The sequence below is a fragment of the Helicoverpa armigera genome, chromosome 30 (assembly GCF_030705265.1).
Source record: "Helicoverpa armigera isolate CAAS_96S chromosome 30, ASM3070526v1, whole genome shotgun sequence".
Lineage (NCBI taxonomy): Eukaryota > Metazoa > Arthropoda > Insecta > Lepidoptera > Noctuidae > Helicoverpa > Helicoverpa armigera.
In genome coordinates this window covers 2,090,339-2,111,861 of record NC_087149.1, presented here as the reverse complement: position 1 = coordinate 2,111,861, position 21,523 = coordinate 2,090,339, and the positions used below count along the sequence as shown (strand labels likewise).

At 36.8% G+C, this 21,523-nt stretch overlaps 1 protein-coding gene and 1 long non-coding RNA gene across 2 annotated transcripts in view; one reads left to right on the top strand and one right to left on the bottom strand.

The window, feature by feature from the left end:
* Window positions 1–21,523, bottom strand: part of LOC135119142 (uncharacterized) — a 102,042-nt gene that overhangs the window by 27,515 nt on the left and 53,004 nt on the right. The window lies entirely within an intron of this gene.
* LOC110375759 (cardioactive peptide) lies at window positions 8,364–20,509 on the top strand. The gene is made up of 5 exons (XM_049848315.2): window positions 8,364–8,386; window positions 17,276–17,385; window positions 17,936–18,017; window positions 18,406–18,473; window positions 18,898–20,509. The coding sequence occupies exons 2-5, from the start codon at window positions 17,314–17,316 to the stop codon at window positions 19,048–19,050; spliced, it is 375 nt and encodes a 124-aa protein (XP_049704272.1). The 5' UTR covers window positions 8,364–8,386; window positions 17,276–17,313; the 3' UTR covers window positions 19,051–20,509.

Sequence of the window (21,523 nt, the reverse complement as noted above, 5' to 3'; positions counted from 1 at the left end):
TAACAACGTAGGAGCTCTGCTACGAAAAATATAGCAACGTAGGAGCTCTGCTACGAAAATGTAGCAACGAAGGAGCTCTGCTACGAAAATGTAGCAACGAAGGAGCTCTGCTACGAAAATGTAGCAATATAGTAATTGTGCTACGAAAAATGTAGCAGCGTAGTAGCTTTGCTACGAAAACGTATGAAAGTGTAGCATAATAGGTAAGCTTGCTACAATATAGAATCAATAAATAACCGATAAAATGTTATTCTCAGAAATGCGGAATTAGATTTCTATTTTCGTTTTATAACGCCTAAACTGCTGAACAGATTCACATGACATTCAATACGGGTATTTATAGCTTCATACTAAAGGACAGAGACGAGATATTTATTTTTATTTCTATTTGAACTCTTCTATATTAATGAAAAATCTAGCAAAAAGTTAAAAAAAAATATTCCATTATCCTTTTAAAATACTACTTAATAATTGTATGTTTTCTTAGAAATCTATTAAAAATAATCAGAAGAGAAAAACGTGCGGTCACTGGGTAGGACATTTTCAATTTAAATAGCTGATTATAAAATACTAGCTTCCGCCCGCGGCTTCGCCCGCGTAGAGTTCGGTTATATCGCGTTTCCAAGAGAACTCTTCAAAAGTCCGGGATAAAAACTATCCTATGTTCTTTCTCAAGGTCAACTCTATCTCTGCACCAAATTTTATTAAAATCAGTTCTGTGGTTTAGACGTGAAAGCATAACAGACCGACAGAGTTACTTTCGCATTTATAATATTAGTAGGAACTAGTGGTTGCTTGTTTCCTCGCCCACGTCTTAAGAAACTACCTAGTATAACCAGATCATCATCTCCCGAGCCTTTTCCCAACTATGTTGGGGTCGGCTTCCAGTCTAACCGGATGCAGCTGAGTACCAGTGCTTTACAAGGAGCGACTGCCCTATCTGACCCCCTCAACCCAGTTACCCGGGCAACCCAATACACCTTGGTTAGACTGGCCCCAGACTTACTGGCTTCTGACTCCAGGAAATGACTGTCAAAGATTTTAAATGACAGTTGGGACCTACAGTTTAACGTGCCATCTGAAACACAGTCATTGGTCCAAGGTATTTTAGAAAGTACATACAAACTTAGAAAAGTTGCATTGGTACTTGCTTGACGTGGAATAGAACCCACTCCCTCATACTCGAGAGGTTGATTCTGTACCCTACTTCTCTAAGTTTCGTTTTGGACACCAATGGCTGATAAAAAGGTGAAAGAAAACATCTTGAGGAAACCTGGACTATAAAGTCTGATATCAGCAACCCGCATTGAGCAAGCGTGGTGATTAATGCTCAATCCTTCTCCGTGTGAGAGGAGGCCGCAGCCCAGCAGTGGGACGATAAAAAGGCTGTAACATTAACTTAGTAAGGAAAGATTTGAACATACATAGCAATTCACACGAATATAACAATTCTATACAATATTTTCCATTTCAAAGACAGGAGTGTTTCGCTGAAAATTTCAATAAACACTTTTCAATGTTTCAATATATCGTTGGATACTGCATTCTGTTTGTTCGTACGTTTTCAGTTTATATTTGAATGTGAAAGGACGTGTTTATTTAGAGAATAATCTATACTTCTATACTAATATTATAAAGCTGAAGAGTTTGTTTGTTTGAACGCGCTAATCTCAGGAACTACTGGTCCGATTTGAAAAATTCTTAGAGTATTAGATAGCCCATTTATCGAGGAAGGCTATAGGCTACTTTTTATCCGGGTTCGTGCAGAGATTCCCACGGGATGCGGGTGAAACCGCTGGCAGAAGCTAGTCTTTCTATAAAGCCCGAGCATTTGTCTGTACTGCTAAGATATTAAGTTATAGGTAACTAGCTTCCGCCCGCGGCTTTGCCCGCGTAGTGTTCGGTTTTATCGCGTTTCCAAGAGAATTCTTCAAAAGTCCGGGATACAAACTATCCTATGTTCTTTCTCAAGGTCAACTCTATTACTGTACCAAATTTTATTTAAATCAGTTGAGTGGTTTAGACGTGAAAGCGAAACAGACAGACAGCTAGACAGAGTTACTTTCGCATTTATAATATTAGTACCTAGGGATACTGCAGTTTAGGGCGCGGTGGCTGTTCTCATATTAGAAGATCAGCCAGCTGCGCAGGACATATTATAGTGCACGCACATTTGCTTGGACACAGGTGCACTCACTATTCCTTCACTCTCATAACGCGATGGGACGACAATCCGACACCACCGGAGAGAGATCAGATGGAGAACCGACATAAATGTGATTTCCGATTCACGGGTGTATTAATCACCAACTTCCAAACTCCAGGCTGCTTTGTGAAGGCAAAAATAAAAATATACGAGTCGGAGGGCAACTTACGAGCAACTCTAAATTGGTTTGTTAGTGATCACTTACAGCCTAACTACAAAAACTTAAACATCTGTTGAACACTTGTCTAAAAAAGTGTAGCTGCAAAACGGACCTTATTTCAACATCATAATCTGGCATTTTTTTAGACAAGTGTTCAACAGACGTTTAAAAGTTTTTGTAGTACCTACGACTGTTACCGTCTTACCACAAAAACTTTTAAACATCTGTTGAACACTTGTCTAAAATGACAAATTATGACGTTGACTTAAGGTTCATTTTGCAGCCACAATTTTTATAGACAAGTGTAAAACAGGCGTTTAAGTTTTTATAGTAAGGCCATTATAGTTTAAAATGTTTCAACTTAATTATTTTAGTAGTACCTAGATAAAAACCAGCCAAACCCACAGCAAACGCCTAGTGAAAACAAACAAAACAACGGGAATCATTTTCGAAAAATGATACCCTCCGTTTATAAAATTCCATAAAGTATTATATTATTTTGTTTTCGTTTTATTAGGCTTCATACTGGTCGTCGAATTACAGATCGGAGTATATGGCTTTACTCACCCACCCAGTTTTACAAAACTTCTGAACTTCTAGGAAAATTATACTTAGAGTCTATTTTAATATGAGGAAACTATGTTGGGGTCGGCTTCCAGTAAATGCAGCTGAGTACCAGTGTGCTACATGGAGCGACTGCCTATCTGACCTCCTCAACCCAGTTACCCGGGCAACACAATACCCCTTGGTAAGACTAGTTGTCAGGCTTTCTGGTTTCAGACTTCTTGAAACGACCGTCAAAGATATTCAATGACAGCCGGGACCTACAGTTTACCGAGCCTTCCAAAACACGGTTATTGGTGTCCAAGATATACATAGAAAGTACATGCAAACTTAGAAAAGTTGCTGGCCTGGAATCAAACCGAATACAGACTTAATAAAGTATAAAATGTATATTTTTAAGTTTGATATTTTCGACTCATTTTTGTATGTTCTTGTCAAACTCCGATAGTACTTTCAATTTTATTACAATCCGAAATATTTTTACATTTTGCATTACAAGTTTGTATTGGGTTACTTTTAAATTGTAAGATTTTAAAAAAAAACTCGATTCAATGTTAACTTAGATAAAACATCATAAACCCATTTTATTTGATTTTTCCACTACCAGTTGTAAAGAATGATAGAATATACTAATAATATACATAATCTTTAAGATTCTATTCAAGATTAATACCATAAATACATAACGTTATAGTTATATAGTTCTACTATAATATATGATATTTTGAATTAATATAAATACACTATAAAAACTACACGTAATTATATTTTTAGTTTATAAGTATTAATTTTATTAATTTTGATCCAACAGACAAACTATAATATGTTTAGTTTTGTTTGATATTGTATAAGTCATAAAATGTATCGTTAGGTAAAAAAATAAAAAAAGTACTAGTTTTTTTCGACCGCTAATTCCTGTCTCAAGTAGCTTCTAAACTCTAAAGTTAACCGATTGTTCTCTAACTGTCGGAATACTTAGTTAAAAACAACTTAAAGACAGCCAAATAGTCGGTGCTAAGTTCTCAAACTAAGTTATCTTTGTAACTTGCGTTCTTAATAGTTTTGTTTGTCACAAACTTCTTTTTAAAAATCAACTTTAGTATTTTTTTAATCTTGTTATTAACATATACTCGCGTCCTGTGGGAACTACTGCCCGTATCGGGATAAATATAGCCTATGTTACTCCGGAAGAGTGTAGCTTTCCAACCGTGAAAGAATTTTGCAAATAGGTACAGTAGTTTTAGAGCCAGGTACATACAAACAAACTAACAAAAAATGTTTATTTAATGTAGTATACTGTGTTTATCTTTCTCTGGGATAACTTAAATTGTACTGGCTGTTCTTAATAAGTACTAAATTCTAATTCTGACTAAAGACAGGAATTTGATATTACTTGAATGTGGCTAAGGGTGCATCTACACGGCGCAAATGCGCAAGTTACATGCATTTTCAAAACGTGCGCGTCTAGCGACTCGCGCATGTACCAAAGCAAAATACCCACCCGCGTGCTCTTGTCACTTGCGCATGTTAACTTGCTCCAGCTACATGCACCGTGTAGATGCACCCTAATGTCATAATTATATCTGTTGTACTCAAAATAACAAATTAATAGAATTTTGGGAACAGATAGGTATATGCGTAGTCGGCTAAAAAACGCCTTTTCAATCAGTATACTTACTTACCCATAACATGAAACAAATCATAGCGATTTCTCAAAATCAAATTCATGTACCGTACAAATATTCGTTCAGAAACCATAGTTAACAAATAAACTAGAAAATGAATATCAAATGTGATGTGTGATGACGTATTGCTGCCATTTTTTCCTTTATAAAAATAATTTTATATTTGACTATGTTTAATAATTTTATCTGGTAAAGTAAATTCTGCCTGCCGAGCCTTTTCCCAACTATGTTGGGGCCGGCTTCCAGTCTAACCGGATTCAGCTGAGTACCAGTGCTTTACAAGGAGCGACTGCCCTATCTGACCCCCTCAACCCAGTTACCCGGGCAACATGATACTCCTTGGTAAGACTGGTTGTCAGACTTATTGGCTTCTGACTACCCGTAACGACTGCCGAAGATGTTCAAATGACAGCGGGAACCTACAGTACTAACTTTACTTTATGATCGCACTAGTTCGAATCGAAATAACTGTAGCGATTTGGTGACAATTTGGTATGGATAGGAACATACAAGGATCTTTCATCTTGCTGTTGAAACTACATTAAATTATATTTAACCATTAGCCTTGCTTGCTAAAAAACTGAGCTTTTTTAATCAATCCAGTTCCTAAGATGACTGCGTTGATGCCAATTCTTCAGAACTTTTTCATGAAAAATAGTATTTGACAAATAAACTACTCACTGCTTAAAATAAGGAATGTTTGTATTGATAAATAATTGTTATTTATACCTAGTAGGTATTTACATACATTGTTAGTTAAATAGTAATTAGTTAAATTCAACAGTTAAGTGCCTTCTCAAATGGGGTATAACTTTATTTAAAAATAATTTGCATATTGTTTTTTTTTATGTTGGAATCAACTTAATAAAGTCTATAGATATATTATTTAAAACGTTTAGTTACCGCCACGGAGGAGAAAAGACTAGCGGAGATGCCCTAACGCAGGTAGGTCACGCGCCTTCAGGTAGGTCAAATACGTCACGACTACGTCACGGCAGGCGTGGCTGGACACCGCCCATATACCGTCCTTCACATCTAACTGACATCTTGTCATAGTTGTATTTTTACCACAATTTAAACAGATTTTATTTGTTACTCGATTAAAACGATGAAATGCGCTATCAATAATTGTAGAAATTGCTCAGGATCCAAACTCAAACATACCATAGGATAACATTTCACGTGTTATTAATATTTTAATATTAAAACATATTTTTTGCTAGAGACATCTGTCGTCGAATAGCTGCATTTCTAGAACCTCTAAGTGAATTTGTATTATTTTCGTATGAATCTTGAATCAATGTACATTATTGGTACCAATTTTTACCTTAAAAAGCAGCTTCATTTTTCCTTGCATCCTACAAGTTTTTTTATAGATTATTTACAAACCAAAACATATGATATATTATCATGAAAATTTAAAATTACAAAAACACCATCTTTCGGTAAGTAGTCGACTTACGTATATTTGAAGTAAAATTATGTTCATCAAGACAGAGAGACCCGTTAGAAAATTAAGTGCTTCCAGACATCGAAAATTCAATCACCCATAAAAAAGGTCTTATTTAAAAAAGCTGCAATTATCTTAAAATTAATCATAACTCTAACTATGTATTTCTTTTAGTAACCAGTCAGCGTCGTTGTGATCAGTTACATGTAATAAGATCTAAGACTACATTTTATAAAAACAGTATTTTTGCAATGGCTCCAAAAATTTATAACAAATATAAGATGTGACGAAAATTAGCATAGATTTATTTATATTCATCATCAGTAATGTTTTACATAGGTATATCTCTCGTTGCCGTACGTACTTTTTGAATGCACCTTTACTTAGAGCAATATCCGACTCACATAAAGTCTGCTATTTAGTGGATACGCCGTTATGATACAGTTGTGAAAACTCTAATTTGATAAACACTGTCCCTATAATTTTAATTCCCATTTTTCTTGGTGAATTTCGTAATATGGCAACATCGAAAATAACAACAGTCATCGCAGCACGGTTCTAGAACAAATAGAACGAATTTTCGTGCTTGTGATGCCATAGTGGCTAGTAGATGAACTAACACAATGACATTAAGTTGATACTGAAATTACACCATGGGGGTATTTTAGACCCGTGGTGAATAAAAATGATTTTTCATCGAGTCTCCGTTTAATGATTCCGAGTAGAATTATACCTATTTCATTTCTTGGGGAGTAAATAGCTTGTTGTGGGGCAAGTTCTGTGCACAAAATAATACTTATATAACAATTAATTTTCTATCTTTTTTATCTCTCTCTTTTTCTTCGTTCATTTCAAATGAATGCTTCTTCGAACTTTCTAATTCAATTACTATTTTTAAAGAATTATTAATTTTGAGTATTTACTTTACTTTTGAGTATGTCACTAGTGGTCGATGTTAGTTTAGGGTTAGATTTTAATTATCCTATTCCACGCTAGATGGATTTACAAAAAATGGGTGGTTTCCCATAAAAGGCGTATAAGGGTGTAGCACGGGTGGAGCCAGTAACGTTCCTCGTCCCCCGCTCACCCGAATTTTGGCGCGCTGCTTTGTTAGGAGATTTTACGTTAGGGCACCTCCGCTAGTCTTTTCTCCTCCGTGGTTACCGCTATGGCACAGACTATACCCCATTAACAAACTGAGCAAATAAACAAATAAATACCCAAAAAAATCGAGTGAACTCGCAGGCAAAACCGACACCAACAATATCGCTCCCAATATATTTGAAGGTACTTATGTTAAGTGACAAGTGCACTTCATTAACTATTTATTTGTGCTATTCACAGTAAATGAGTATGTACGAAAAATAGCAGTTTCCTAGAGGCGGGGAACGCTGCGTTAAAACAATGGGAGGTCCGACCAGAATAGCGGACGAGTGGAGACGCGTTGTGTCTAAAAATGTTTGGAGTAAATCTTGATTCAAAAAATGTAATTCTATAGATAGATAGATATACTCTTTAGTATGTGAACCAATTAAAGACAACAACAAAAATCTAACCTAAAGATTTTAAAGTCGGTGACACAATGGGCGGTCTTATCGCTAACAGCGATCTCTTACAGACAACCTTTGGATGGATTAAGAGAAAGGGAAATAATATATGAATGTATTAGACTGCTTTTTGGTGTAGTTGATAAAGCAGTAGAGTCAGTACAAAAAATGCTGTTTTCATTTGAAAATTGACGTTTGCCTCAAAACAAACGCAACTTCTTATTATTAGTTAATACTAATAATAAGAAGTTGCGTATTATTAAATAACATTTTTGTAATACTACTAGACTTCTTTAGAGAAAGCAGGCTGAAAATCAGCACTTTTTGAAAGTCAAGTTTACAAAAGACAGCCCTCAAAAACGCTCTAGTCACCACTTCCTCTGAGTGTTTTGTCATCAGAACTCAGAGCGTGTACAAAATTTCATCCTAATCGAAGACCGGGAAGTGGGTCAAATTAAGATTCTAGCCGTCTTACCACAAAAAGTTTTAAACGTCAGTTTAAGACTTGTCTTAAAAAAATGTCACATTATGACGTTGACATATGGTTCATTTTGCAGCCACATTTTTTTAGACAAGTATAAAACAGATGTTTAAGGTTTTGTAGTAAGACCATAAGATTTTACAAGTGAAGCTAACATACGCGTGTTAAATTTTAAAAAAAATGTTATAATGCCGACTCCATGGTGTTCACTGTTCCTCTTCGTTGCTCCAGTCCAGCCGTATATAAGCGTGGCTGGTAGCCCATCGCTGCATTCTGAGACCCTTCGCCTCCAGGTGAGTTCATAGTTCATAACCACATATTACTATATGTAACTATATTCATATGTCGATAAAAAAAATGGGTAATACTTAATATATACACTGTTTTTTTGTGTATAGAAAGTTGAACTATCTTTAAAAAGTAAAAAAAAAATTATAAAAAAGACAAATTCAACATTAATAATTTATTGAATTATTAAGTAATAATAATTTACTCGATATTTTTTAGTCTAAATAAGTTTTTTTTTGTAATCTGTTTCTGTTAAAGTTTCTGTTCTGGATAGGAAAATTATAATTTTGAAAAATTGCGATATAAACTATAGCTGTTGATTATATATATTTTATTACTTACTAATATGTAAGGAATATTTAAACTCATGTTTTACTATTTTCTGAGTCTTATCAAGTAGATAAAGTTAATATTTAAAAAGTTATAAGGATTGAACTTTGTTCCTTTGCATTGTTTTAAGTTGACGTGAAATTTTGGAAAAATGAAAAAAGTAATACCTACTATCTACAAAGTTCGGCTTTTCGGTAGCTAAAAGTTATTTTTCAAAACATTAATGTCATTTTGCAGGTATAAAATTAAATTTTAAACTATACAGAGTTTACCATTTTAGTTACCATTAATTACCAATTAATGGAAGTTTTAGTAATTAGGTCCCGTTTTACCTTTTAGATACAGAACCAAAGTCAAAGTATTTTTGTTGTGTGTAATAAGTTACAGATCTTAACAATATATTCGAGTATCAATATGTCCTGCCTAGAAGGCATACAATAATTTACATGGGTAGGTATTGGCACTACAATTAATATTTAGTCCACAATTTAAGAAAAATCTTGGATCGTGTAGTATGCTTTATCAATTGAAAATGTTCTTAATTTATTTTTAAGTACTGGAAGTTTCTTATTGTCTAGAAGACATTACTTTTTGCCCATCTGTCCTCCTAAAACCACCACTAACTGTGGTTCAAACCGAACTTAGGTCCACTGTCCTATATAGTTGGAAAAATATTAAGCTTTAAGTTTACGTAAAAAGTTACGGCTTAAAACAGCAAATACCGCAAAATATGGTAGTTGACTATATTCAAAATAAAATCCTTTATCATATGTATTTGACAAACAAAACAATGATATTTTAAAATATTTATTTAGTTCTAGTTTTCAGTACTTGTTGTTATAGCGACAACAATGGGAAAATTTCATATGGGAAAATTTCAGCTCTCTAACTATCACGGTTCATGACATACAGCCTAGAGACAGACGGACGGACGGACGAACAGAGGAGCAAAAACTATAGGGTCCCGTTTTACCCTTTGGGTACGGAACCCTAAAAAATATAAAAGTAACAAAAGGTTACGCCAAATAGGTCCAGTTCAGCATTATGCCAGACAGCTAAAAGTGTCTGACGCTGGTTTTCAACTGGACCTATGAGGAGGTGCGGGTGTTGATCGGTATGAAATGATGAATGCTCTAGAGAGAAAAATAATAAAACTACTAATAAAAAAATCTAAATAATAATCAGAAGGATAAGTCACCAAAAAAATGTTTGCTGTGAGAGGATACTCAAAGTAAACGTCCGTTTTTTCAAAAACAATGTTCACTTTGAAAATTGAACGTGAAAATTCATAATACCAAAACAGTTGTTATAAGAAAACTGACGTTTATGTTTTCGGTGATACAAAACCTAAGAAATCTTGAATAGACATTACAAGTATATACAAAAAATAAACTCGAAAAAACTCTAATTTGTCATGAAAAAGGGGGCTATATTTTTTGAGGATTAAAATTACAGATTTAGGCATTTTTATTTATATTTTTCAAAGCATTTTAATCAGAAAAATACCACAAAAAATTCTACTCCTAATCTTTTCATATATATACGTACGAAACCTTAGGAAAACCAGTCCGATTCACACCTATCGGGTTTTTTTTTATTAGGTACTATATTTTTCCCAAATATATTTCGAAAGGAAGGAAGGAGAAAGATTGAGCATTAATCACCACGCTTGCTCAATGCGGGTTGCTGATTTCAGACTAAACGGTTCCTTCTCCGTGTGAGAGGAGGCCTGTGCCCAGCAGTGGGACGATAAAAAGGCTGTAACAGTAACAGTATATTACTAAAAACTATTACTAGAGGAAAAGCAGGTTAAAATTAGTGTTCAAAGGGTAAAACTCTCTCGAACGCGTTGCAACAAATGAACGGCGGCTAATTAAAGTTTTCAAGACAAATTGTTTTAAAACTTCAAGTAAACCATTCCTTCGTTATAAAGCACAGAACTTTTATTTCAAAATAATAATATGAACATGTTATTTAAACACACCTAAACCTATTAATCTACATATACTTACTAATATAATGAAAAGAAATAAAAATGTTTGTTCCCTAAAAGCTCCGAAGCTACTGAACCGATTTCAAAATTTCTTTCACTGTTCGGACGATATACTATTCCTGAATAATTTATCGTGGGTGAAACCGCGGGCAAACAGTCACATAGTCTTACAAAAGTTACATTAATAATTGCCGGGAATCGAACCCGCACACTCGTACTTGTGGTCCTTTAAAAACTAACCACCACTACGTATCTGCCTAGCCTTTTTCCAACTATGTTGGGGTCGGCTTCCAGTCTAACCGGATACAGCTGAGTACCAGTGCTATACAAGGAGCGACTGCCTATCTGACCTCCTCAACCCAGTTACCCGGCAACCCAATACCCCTTGGTCTTACCAACTGAAAATATTTCCACACAATTCCTTTTAATTTCACTGCAAACTTGATTCGTGTAGAAAAGAAATTTTCTTTCATAATTTTCTTGGGTCCCCAACTATTATTTTTCAATCTAAAGTGGCGTGTACTTTTAATTTGCAACGCTCGCGTCATACTGTTGACTGTAGTTAATGAAGACAGTGGATAGCGTCAATATTGTCACCAATAAACTTGAACAGTAGCCAATAAGTGATTTAACTTTATCTTATTATTAAAATTGCATAAAAGTGGGTCGAACTTAATATAATCTTTAGTACTCGATCAGCTTTTTTATCGCCCCACTGCTGGGCTGCGGCCTCCTCTCATACGAGAAAGGATTGAGGATTAATCACCACGCTTGCTCTATGCGGGTTGCTGATTTCAGACTGAATAGTCCAGGTTTCCTCAAGATGTTTTCCTTCACCTTTTTATCAGCCATTGGTGTCCAAGATATACTTAGAAAGTACATACAAACTTAGAAAAGTTGCATTGGTACTTGCCTGACCTGGAATCGAACCCACACCCTCATACTCGAGAGGTTGGTTCTTTGCCCACTAGGCCACCACGACTATATTAATATATCAATCTTTAGTACCTACTATGTATATTTACGGTGAGTTGCACCATTTAACTATAACGGTAACTGAACCATTGTCAGTAGTCAAATCGCCGATGTGAGCAATGCGCGGCAAGTATACAGCTGGTTGTGGTTTGTTATAGTTAAATGGTTATCGTTATAGTTAAATGCTGCCACTGACAATTAAAAGATTGTTTGCTTGAACGCGGTAATCATTGGACCGATTTAAAAATATATTCGAGTTAGATAGCTTATTGATGAAATGCAAACAAATATTCTTATTTGTACTATACCTAATGGAAATATTGTGAATAGAAATATGGTTATGGGCACGAATCTTGAGCTCTGACCTACATCTGCGCACAAGTGATTTATTTGCAAAGAACCAATCCCGAGGGACGGCTATGACGCGATGCGCTGCGGGCCAATCACCGCTTTTGCCCGCCCCGGCGCCTCACTTCATACCACAATTACTTCTGCGCAGGTGAAGGTCAGAGCTCAAGATTCGTGCTGATAACTATAAATGATTTGAATCTAGATATATTGGTACAGGAAGTAGTTTTTTCGAGAGGCATGTGAAGCCGCGTAAATCAATTAGTATTAGTATAGGTACCTACAATTAAAATAATGTAGCTCCCGCTGCGAGATCGCTTAAGTCTTTTAAACTTTACAATGGATATTAATGGTCATTTTTCAAAGTGAAGTTCATCACTACCACTACATAGTATAAAACAAAGTCGCTGTTTCTGTTCCTATGTCCTTGTACGCTTAAATCTTCAAAACTACGCAACGGATTTTGATGCGGTTTCAATAGATAGAGTGATTAAAGAGGAAGGTTTATATGTATAATAACATACATTAAATAGTGGGAAAATACTGTTATCCCGTGCGAAGCCGGAGCGGGTCGCTAGTAATATATACACTACCTATTTTACCGCGATTTCACCCGCATTCCCGGGAACTTCTTTCCAGACCTGTATAAAATATATAGCCAACGTTACTCGGGAATAGTGTAGCTTTTCTACAGTGAAAATTTTTTTCAAATCGGCGCAGTAGTTTCGGAGCTTTTCAGGTACAAACACGAAGGCAAAGTTAGACTTACACCGGACAACTATTGACAATATGTAGTATGTGAGAACTCTGACATAATAATAAAAATGGCGTCCACGGCCAATTTCGGCCACGGCGGCTGTTCTCACGTAAGGAGATCAGCCAGCTGCGCAGGACATATTATAGTGCACAAGCATTTGCTTGGACACAGGTGCACTCACTATTCCTTCACTCTCATAACCCGATATGACGGAAATCCGACACCACCGGAAAGAGATCAGGCGCAGGACCGACATTTACGTGCTCTCCGATGCACGGGTGAATCAATCACCATCTTCCAGACTACGGGCTGCTTTGTGAAAGTTTAAGAAAACCCACAAAGCGATTTCCGACCCGGGAATCGAACCTGAGAACTCGAGCACAGCAGCCGCGCTTGCGACCACTAGACCAACGGGGCAGTCTAACTCTGACATATATGATCACCCATCCACATGCCAGGTCAACCGTTGCTTAACCTTTCATCAGAAAACACACAATTGCATTAGATATTATAATATTTTCTATTAACAGGAACACAAAAGGCAATTGTTTGCTCTCTATTATAAAGAATGCGATCGCCATAATTGGAAAAATATTTATATTATAAACTGAGAAGAAATAGGTAATTATGACGTCATAGCAGGAAGTCGTGGTGGCCTAGTGGGTAAAGAACCAACCTCTCGAGTATGAGGGTGTGGGCTCGATTCCAGGTCCGATGCAACTTTTCTAAGTTTGTATGTACTTTCTGAGTATATCTTAGACACCAATGGCTGATAAAAAGGTGAATGAAAACATCTTGAGGAATTCTGGACTATAAAGTCTGAAATCAGCAACCCGCATTGAGCAAGCGTGGTGATTAATGCTCAATCCTTCTCCGTGTGAGAGGAGGCCGCAGCCCAGCTGTGAGACGATAAAAAGGCTGTAACAGTAACTAGTTAACCAATGAAGCAGAAAGGCGTATCTAGTATAAGGAGACTCATTGTCTAATGGTATTTAAATGGCGTCATATAATGGAGATAGGAAAAGTAATTAAGTGAAAGACCACATTAATAATATAGTTATAGTATTAATGGTATGTAGACTGACTGTCGTCGGCTGCGGCAGCTGCTTATCAACAAGATCAGCTAGCTCCACAAGCATTTGCTTGGACACAGGTGCACTCAGTATTTTACCGCGGCGCTGGTACATACGCGGCCTACGACGGAACACGACGGTTTTTAGTCAGTAAGAGTCTGACACTCCCTCACCGCTGCTAACCCACAGCGGGAGGGGTCATTTGATGATTTTTGACGTCGTTAAAAAAAAAAAAGAAAAGGTGCACTCAGTATTTTTTCATTTTCTTGCAACTAGTAATAATCTATCCATCCGAACTAATATTAAATTCATCGGCCTAGCCTTTCCCAACTATGTTGGGGTCGGCTTCCAGTCTAACCGAATGCAGCTGAGTACCAGTGCTTTACAAGGAGCGACTGCCTATCTGAACTCCTCAACCCAGTTACCCGGGCAACCCAATACCCCCTAGTAAGACATGGTTGTCAGACTTACTGGCTTCTGACTACCCGTAACGACTGCCAAGGATGTTCAATGACAGCCGGGACCTACAGTTTAACGTGCCATCCGAAACAGTCATTGGTGTCTAGGATATACTTAGAAAGTACATACAAACTTAGAAAAGTTGCATTGGTACTTGCCTGACCTGGAATCGAACCCGCGCCCTCATACTTGAGAGGTTGGTTCTTTGCCCACTAGGCCACCACGACATTCTATTCTATTGATCCAAACTGTTATGTAATAATGACTACAAACATTCAATTGTCTTTATTATGATAATACTAGGAACCTAATATAGTTTTTATTATCTTCCCGCCCACTTATATTTCGGTGTTGTAAAGCTTACACAAATTAGATTAATATCACATAGTTCTTATATTATTTCGTGGAAGCTACGTAACGGTACGTTGACAGTCGTGATGGCATAGTGGGTTCGATTCCAGGTCAGGCAAATACCAATGTATATTTTCAAAGTTTGTACGCACTTTCTAAATATATCTTAGACACAATTGACTGTGTTTCGGATGGCACGTTAAACTGTGGGTTAATATATGTCGATTAGCACAAAGAAAAAATAACATGCTTAAAAATAAAAATATGTTTTTTTCTACCAAAGAAAATAGAATAAAAATGTGCGCGAATTAGAACACCATATAAGAGTCAGTCATTACAAACAACGGATATTCTCCCTTGAAAACTGACAGCTGTCAACTGGCCAAAACATTCGATACTCCTAACTTTATCTCTGCTTTACACAATGATGTTGTAAATTATGAAAACGAAAAATGACTCGTGTGGCCAAACCACTGAATGGATTAGGTTATTTCTGTTACAATTCGCCATAGAATATCATAAAGTATATGTGATAGGCATATAGGTATATGGGGTAGGATCTGATTAGGTACGACACACCCGATATGTCTATGAACTTCGATTGTTAATCTTTTGATTTTCAGTTTGAAATCACATGGTTTTGCACTGAACACGCCCCGCGGCGATATCTGGGTTTCCCGCTGAGTATTATACATGTTGATTCATAGTTTTCAATTTAAGTGCATTAGAAATGTGCAATAAACTCAACTAATATAAAAACTAGCTAAGTCCGAGTGGGACTCGCACACGAAGGGTTCCGGACCATTATTTAGAAAATGAGCAAAACAATAGGGTAGTGTCCAGGGTCGAAATAATGAAATAATATTTAGTCCGCTTTTTAGATAATCAAAAAATATTGGATACGTATTTTTTCTTTTTTTAATTAAACATAAAATGACAAAGATAATACACTTCAAAAATTAGGAGTGGGGGCCTTTTACGTCACAGTGTCCTGAAAATTGTAGCAACTTGTGACGTCACACTCAACTTTAACACGCTATATCTTAACAAGTTCTGATCCAATTTAAAAAAGAAAAAATACGTATCGCTTAATTTTGGACAATCTACAAGACGGGCTAATTATTATTTTTTAGGAAACTAGCCTATTACGTTTGTTGTATGGGAGCCTGATCTCGGATCGAACCCGCTCATACTTGAGAGGTTGGTCCTTTACCCACTAGGCCACCACGACTTCATTCCACCTGCCTAAAAATACTCTTGATTCCAACATTGTCAAACTCAATTACTAACTAGAAAACTTACTAAATAAACTTACTAACAATTAACGACAATGTTAACAATTTAGTTGGACCAATTACCTATTTAACAAGTTGTAAGAAAGTCTCCCTGTTTTAGGCTAAAAGAAGTTTTTTTGCCAAGAAACTTTTAACCGAAACAATTAAGAATGTAAACGACAATTTGTACAAAAGTTAGTGTACTTAGTCTAGTTTTTTCTGTGCGAATTCCAAAAATAATCTTTTGACTTTTGGTTCTTAGTTTTTTTTATGCGGAATTTCGAAGGGAGGTTTTATATTTCTATTTCTTTTTTATCGTTTAATTTCCTTCTGTTTTTTTTTATTTAACTTGGCTGTGTTCTCTGAAAATATTTTCACTTTTCAAAAAGCAAACTGACTGTCACCCGCGGAACGATACGCAGTTTATTGTATTTCCATAGTAATATGCATAGGCGGCTGACAGTCAGTTTGGTTTGAATGCAGCCTAGTACCTATACGAATATAGTAGCAAGCATGTTATTTACAAAATCTTTTGTTGCTTTGAAAGGTATCATAATAATATGCCTGGTCTTTTACTATTTTTGGGCTTGTCTTCGAGTCAAACCAGATGACACTGAGTAGCCATCTAAAATATAGTTTATTTTTCTTGTTGGTCTGTGTAAACTACTGAACCGATTTGTAGAATTAAATGTTGGGATGTTACTCTATTTCTATCTATAACGACAAATACTGAAAACTGGAATAAAATCATTATTTTATTGGAAACCTATGTGGTGTGACTTGAACGGCGCTTCGTTGACCGTAAGCCCTAGACCATTAGGTTTTTACAGATCTATCCAGGTTGTAAGTCTGGACGAGATTTTCTGTGAGAGGTTTATGGAAAGCTGCACACAGGACCAATGGGAAATAGGAATCAGTAGGTACTTACAAAGTTCCGCCGGTTGCTGCAACTTGATCCACTCACACAGTACACAGATCACTTGTACACATGTTATTTATGGTTTGATGGGCGCCCAGTAACTCCCTGCAGGGGTTGTTGACTAGTTCAAGAAGTTTATTGAAGTTTATACATAGTTTTGGAATTTATTTTGCGGCGCGTTATGGCGGCCGGCGTCGTGTTTTTGGAACTCGCGCGAAAGTTTTTTGCATTGACGGTGGCGCCACGTCTCGCTTGGTGAGTGGCAGTTTTTGGAACTGGGAGAGGGAAATGGAAGGAATAAGGAATGCATGCAAGCTCAAACACTATGCAACAAGCGTGATTTTTTATAGAAAAGTAAATATTTAAGTATCAAAACATCGACTTTTTCTTATTGAAGTGTAATTATTGTCAGCAGGTCAGCCATTTTGTGCAGAGCTGTCAAATTTTCCCGCCATGTCAGTGTCACGCGTTTCGTTGTTCGTCGTCATCGCGCTTTTGTACTTGGAATGCTGTTATACAGCCACGGTAAGAACTCTTTATATACATACCTAATATACTCCACGAAAATCTATACATACATAGATATATGTCAACATCAGACTTTATATCGTCCCACTGCTGGGCTGCGGCCTCCTCTCACACGGAGAAGGATAGAGCATTAATCACCACGCTTGCTCAATGCGGGTTGGTGATTTCAGACTTAATAGTCCACGTTTCCTCGAGATGTTTACTTTGATCTTTAGTTATTCATCCAGGTTTCTTCAAGATGTTTTCCTTCACCTTAAATCAGTAATTGGTGATCAAGATATACCTAGTAAGAACATAAAAACTTAGAAAAGTTGCATAAACTGGTACTTGCCTGACCTGGAATTAAACTCATATTTGACAGTTAGGTGCTATACCCACTAAACCATCACGACTTTATAGGTACGGTAGTCGGCACATTAGTGGTAACTGTCATGCATCTTAACTCAATAGTAATAAGTACGATTTTCCTATAAAACTGTTACCACTGACCTGAAGTTGACTATACTTCCTAGTGAATTAAATTGTTTGTATTCCATTTGTTTTCCAGATTCCAAGGAATTTCGAAGGTCGCATGTCAGAAGAAATGATCATGACTCCTAAGAAGAGGCCATTCTGCAACGCATTTACTGGTACGTGCTCTTCTCAAACAGAGAAGCTATCTCCGATCCTCTGAGCCTTTTTCCCAACTATGTTGGGGTAGCTGAGTACCACTGCTTTACAAGGAGCGACTGCCTATCTGACCTCCTCAACCCAGTTACCCGGGCAACCCAATACCCCTAAGTTAGACTAGTGTCAGACTTACTGGCTTCAGATAGGCAGTCGCTCCTTGTAAAAGTACTAGTACTTGGCTGCATCCGATTAGACTGGAAGTTGGGAATAATAAAGTAATATGTCAGGGGCCTTTCATACAGCAAACGTATTTTTGCCCATTTTATATTAAATAGTATGTACCTTTTCATACATGCGTCAGACTCGCACTTGAACGGTTTTTAAAAATTTTCTATATCTCAATTTCAGGTTGTGGACGCAAGAGGTCCCAACAATCTCCCGGAATGCCTGCGCAAGAGTTGATGAGGCAGAAACAGGTAAATAACCCCAGTCAATAAAAGAATAAAAATGTAGCAGCCGTTTTTAGGGTTCCGTACCCAAAGGGTAAAACGGGACCCTATTGTTTTCGCTCCTCTGTCCGTCCGTCCATCCGTATGTCACCAGGCTGTATCTCATGAACCGTGATAGTTAGAGAGTTGAAATTTTCACAGATGATGTATTTTTGTTGCCGCTATAACAACAAATACTGAAAACTAAAAACTAAGGGGCTCCCATACAACAAACGTGATTTTTCTGCCTGTTTTATAAATAATGGTACGAAACTCTTCGTGCGCTAGTCCGAGTCGCACATGGACGTACAAAAGTGCTAATGTTATTCGCCTACTTCCAATAAATGATTTGGACTTTTCTAGAAATTTTTGAACTTGTGTTAACATATTCATTTTTCTGTTACAATTTCAGTATGTCGATGATGAAGCTTTCGGCACGATTTTGGACTCGGAGGCTGCCATCGAAGAACTGTCCCGACAAATTCTATCTGAAGCCAAGTTATGGGAGGCCATTCAAGAGGCCAGCGCCGAAATAGCAAGGAGGAAACAAAAAGAATCGTATTAACTCGATTACAACGATGTATCGATACCGTAGCGTTTCAATCGATTAGAAATTAAAAAATAAACTGTTAACCAATACTCGGCTACGGTTAATGTTGCCATTTAGTTATAGTAATGTTGCGAGACGAAAAAAGTCGGCCATCTTGTTTTTTAACTGTCATATTTTTTTTCTTTAAACCGGGTAACACGAATTTGTTAGAATTTCTTTACAATATAAATACATACTCGTTAAGAAAAACTTTGACAAAAGAATACAATTTAAATAAAAATTACACTTATACTGAGTAACTTACAAAAACGTTAATCTATACCTAAGTTAAGTTTATGTTTTGTTAAATAATAGAATCAGATGTATAACTTTGCGGAAATCTATGGCATAAAATGTTTAGAAATATATGTAGCGTTAATTTCCAAGAGACAGTTAATGTGTTAATAGGTATTATCTAACTCTAATTAATGTCAACATTACCTGAGTACGTAGTGTGAGTTTTGAAAGTTAACTTTGTCGAAAAATTACACTGATCTACAGCATATTTGTTGCAAAGGTGAAATATACCTATAATATCTTGTAGAATATTTGATTGGATCGAGTCCAGGACATGATCTCTAAATCCCGATGTGCTAGTGCAACTTTATGTTCTGCACTTCGATTACGTATTAAATATTTTACAAGAAATTATATATTTCACCAAAATAATAATTTGTAAACAGCTATCTGTGGAGATCTAAGGGGGAGGCCTATGTTCAGCAGTGGACGTCCTATGGCTGAGATGATGATGATGAAACTAGTGTCATCATACAACTTAATTACGTAGCATTCATATTAGAACTGTTTATTTAATAAAAACTGTCATTTACACTTGGTCGCATTATAAACGCGCTCACTTACGAAATAGTAAACGTTATTATCCGGCAAAATGAATGAAGGTGTGATATTCAAATGATGTGATGTAGCATAATGACTCTTTAATTCAACCGAGTAATAATTACGTATCGAGAGAGTTAACTTTGAAAACTCGGAAACAAACTTTGTATTTTTGACGTTCATAAGTTCTTGTAAAGGGTACCGAGTCTAACCAAGGGGTATCGGGTTGCCATGGTAACTGGGTTGAGGAGATCAGATAGGCAGTCGCTCCTTGTAAAGCACTGGTACTCAGCTGCATTCGGTTAGACTGGAAGCCGACCCCAACATAGTTGGGAAAAGGCTCGGAACATGATGTAGTGCTTGTAAAGGCCTAAATGAAATAAAATTATTTGACTTTGAATCAATACTGAAGATGCCTCGATTAACTGACTCGAGTAAATTAACGCTACATATTTTTCCAAACATTCTATACATGTTTTTGTTTTATATTTTTAAGTAGCCAACTAGGAGGTGACTTAGTAATAATTATAATTATTATAGTACTAGTTATAGTTAGTTTTTTGATGCCAATAAATTCGAGAAGGATTAAAATATCCAGTGAAGAAAAATTCAAGTTTTTTTTTACCTGTTAATGCCACTAATATTGATGTCCTCCTAGCCGATTATCGGCTACGGCGGCTGTGAGATTAGTCAACTGCGCAGGACATATTATAGTGCACAAGCATTTGCGCAGGCACAGGTGCACTCCCTATTCCTTCACTCTCATAGCGCGATGGGACGCCAATCCGACACGACCGGAGAGAGATCAGGCGCAGGACCGACATTAACGTGCTCTCCGATGCACGGGTGAATCAATCACCAACTTCCAAGCTCCGGGTTGCTTTGTCTTCAAAAACCCACAATGCGATTTCGGCCCGACTCGGGAATCGAACCCGAGACCTCGTGCTCAGCAGCCGACAACTAGACCAACGAGGCAACTAAACAACTTACTGGCTGGTTTCCCGCGGTTAACCTTGTGTCCCGTAAATGCTGACCGTATAGATCTGGATTCAATATAGCCTATGTTACTCGGGGATAGTCCATGTGGTTCCAATGGTATCTCTGTATTTCAAATCGGTTGAGTAATTTCGGATCCTTTCATTCTTTTAACCAATTAAGTTTACAACTCAACAATTGATGTTAGTTTCATCGTGGTGGCCTAGCTAGTGGGTAAAGAACCAACCTCTCAAGTATGAGTGTGGGTTGGATTCCAGGTCAGGCAAGAACCAATGCAAGTTTTCTAAGTTTGTATGCACTTTCTACGAATATCTTGGACACCAATGACTGATTAAAGCTGAAGGAACATCTTGAGGAAACCTGGACTATAAAGTTTGAAATCAGCAACCCGTATTGAGCAAGCGTGGTGATTTATGCTCAATCCTTCTCTCTGTGTGAGGATGCCGCAGCTCAGCAGTGGGACGACATATACTGATGATGATTATGGATTCTTGGTATGCTTAATTACACCCCCAAAAAAGACGACCAAGCGGCGCAAATAGTTTGAGTCGTTTGGTGTCGAAACGCTCGGACCGTGGACTACTTTACAAGGACATCGCGAAAAGGCTTGTCGACG

Coding starts and splice junctions, on each gene's coding strand:
- LOC110375759 (XM_049848315.2), top strand. CDS start 17,314: ATGTCAGTGTCACGCGTTTCGTTGTTCGTCGTCATCGCGCTTTTGTAC. Junction 18,018..18,405: donor ATTCTGCAACGCATTTACTG/GTACGTGCTCTT, acceptor TCTCAATTTCAG/GTTGTGGACGCAAGAGGTCC. Junction 18,474..18,897: donor AGTTGATGAGGCAGAAACAG/GTAAATAACCCC, acceptor TTACAATTTCAG/TATGTCGATGATGAAGCTTT.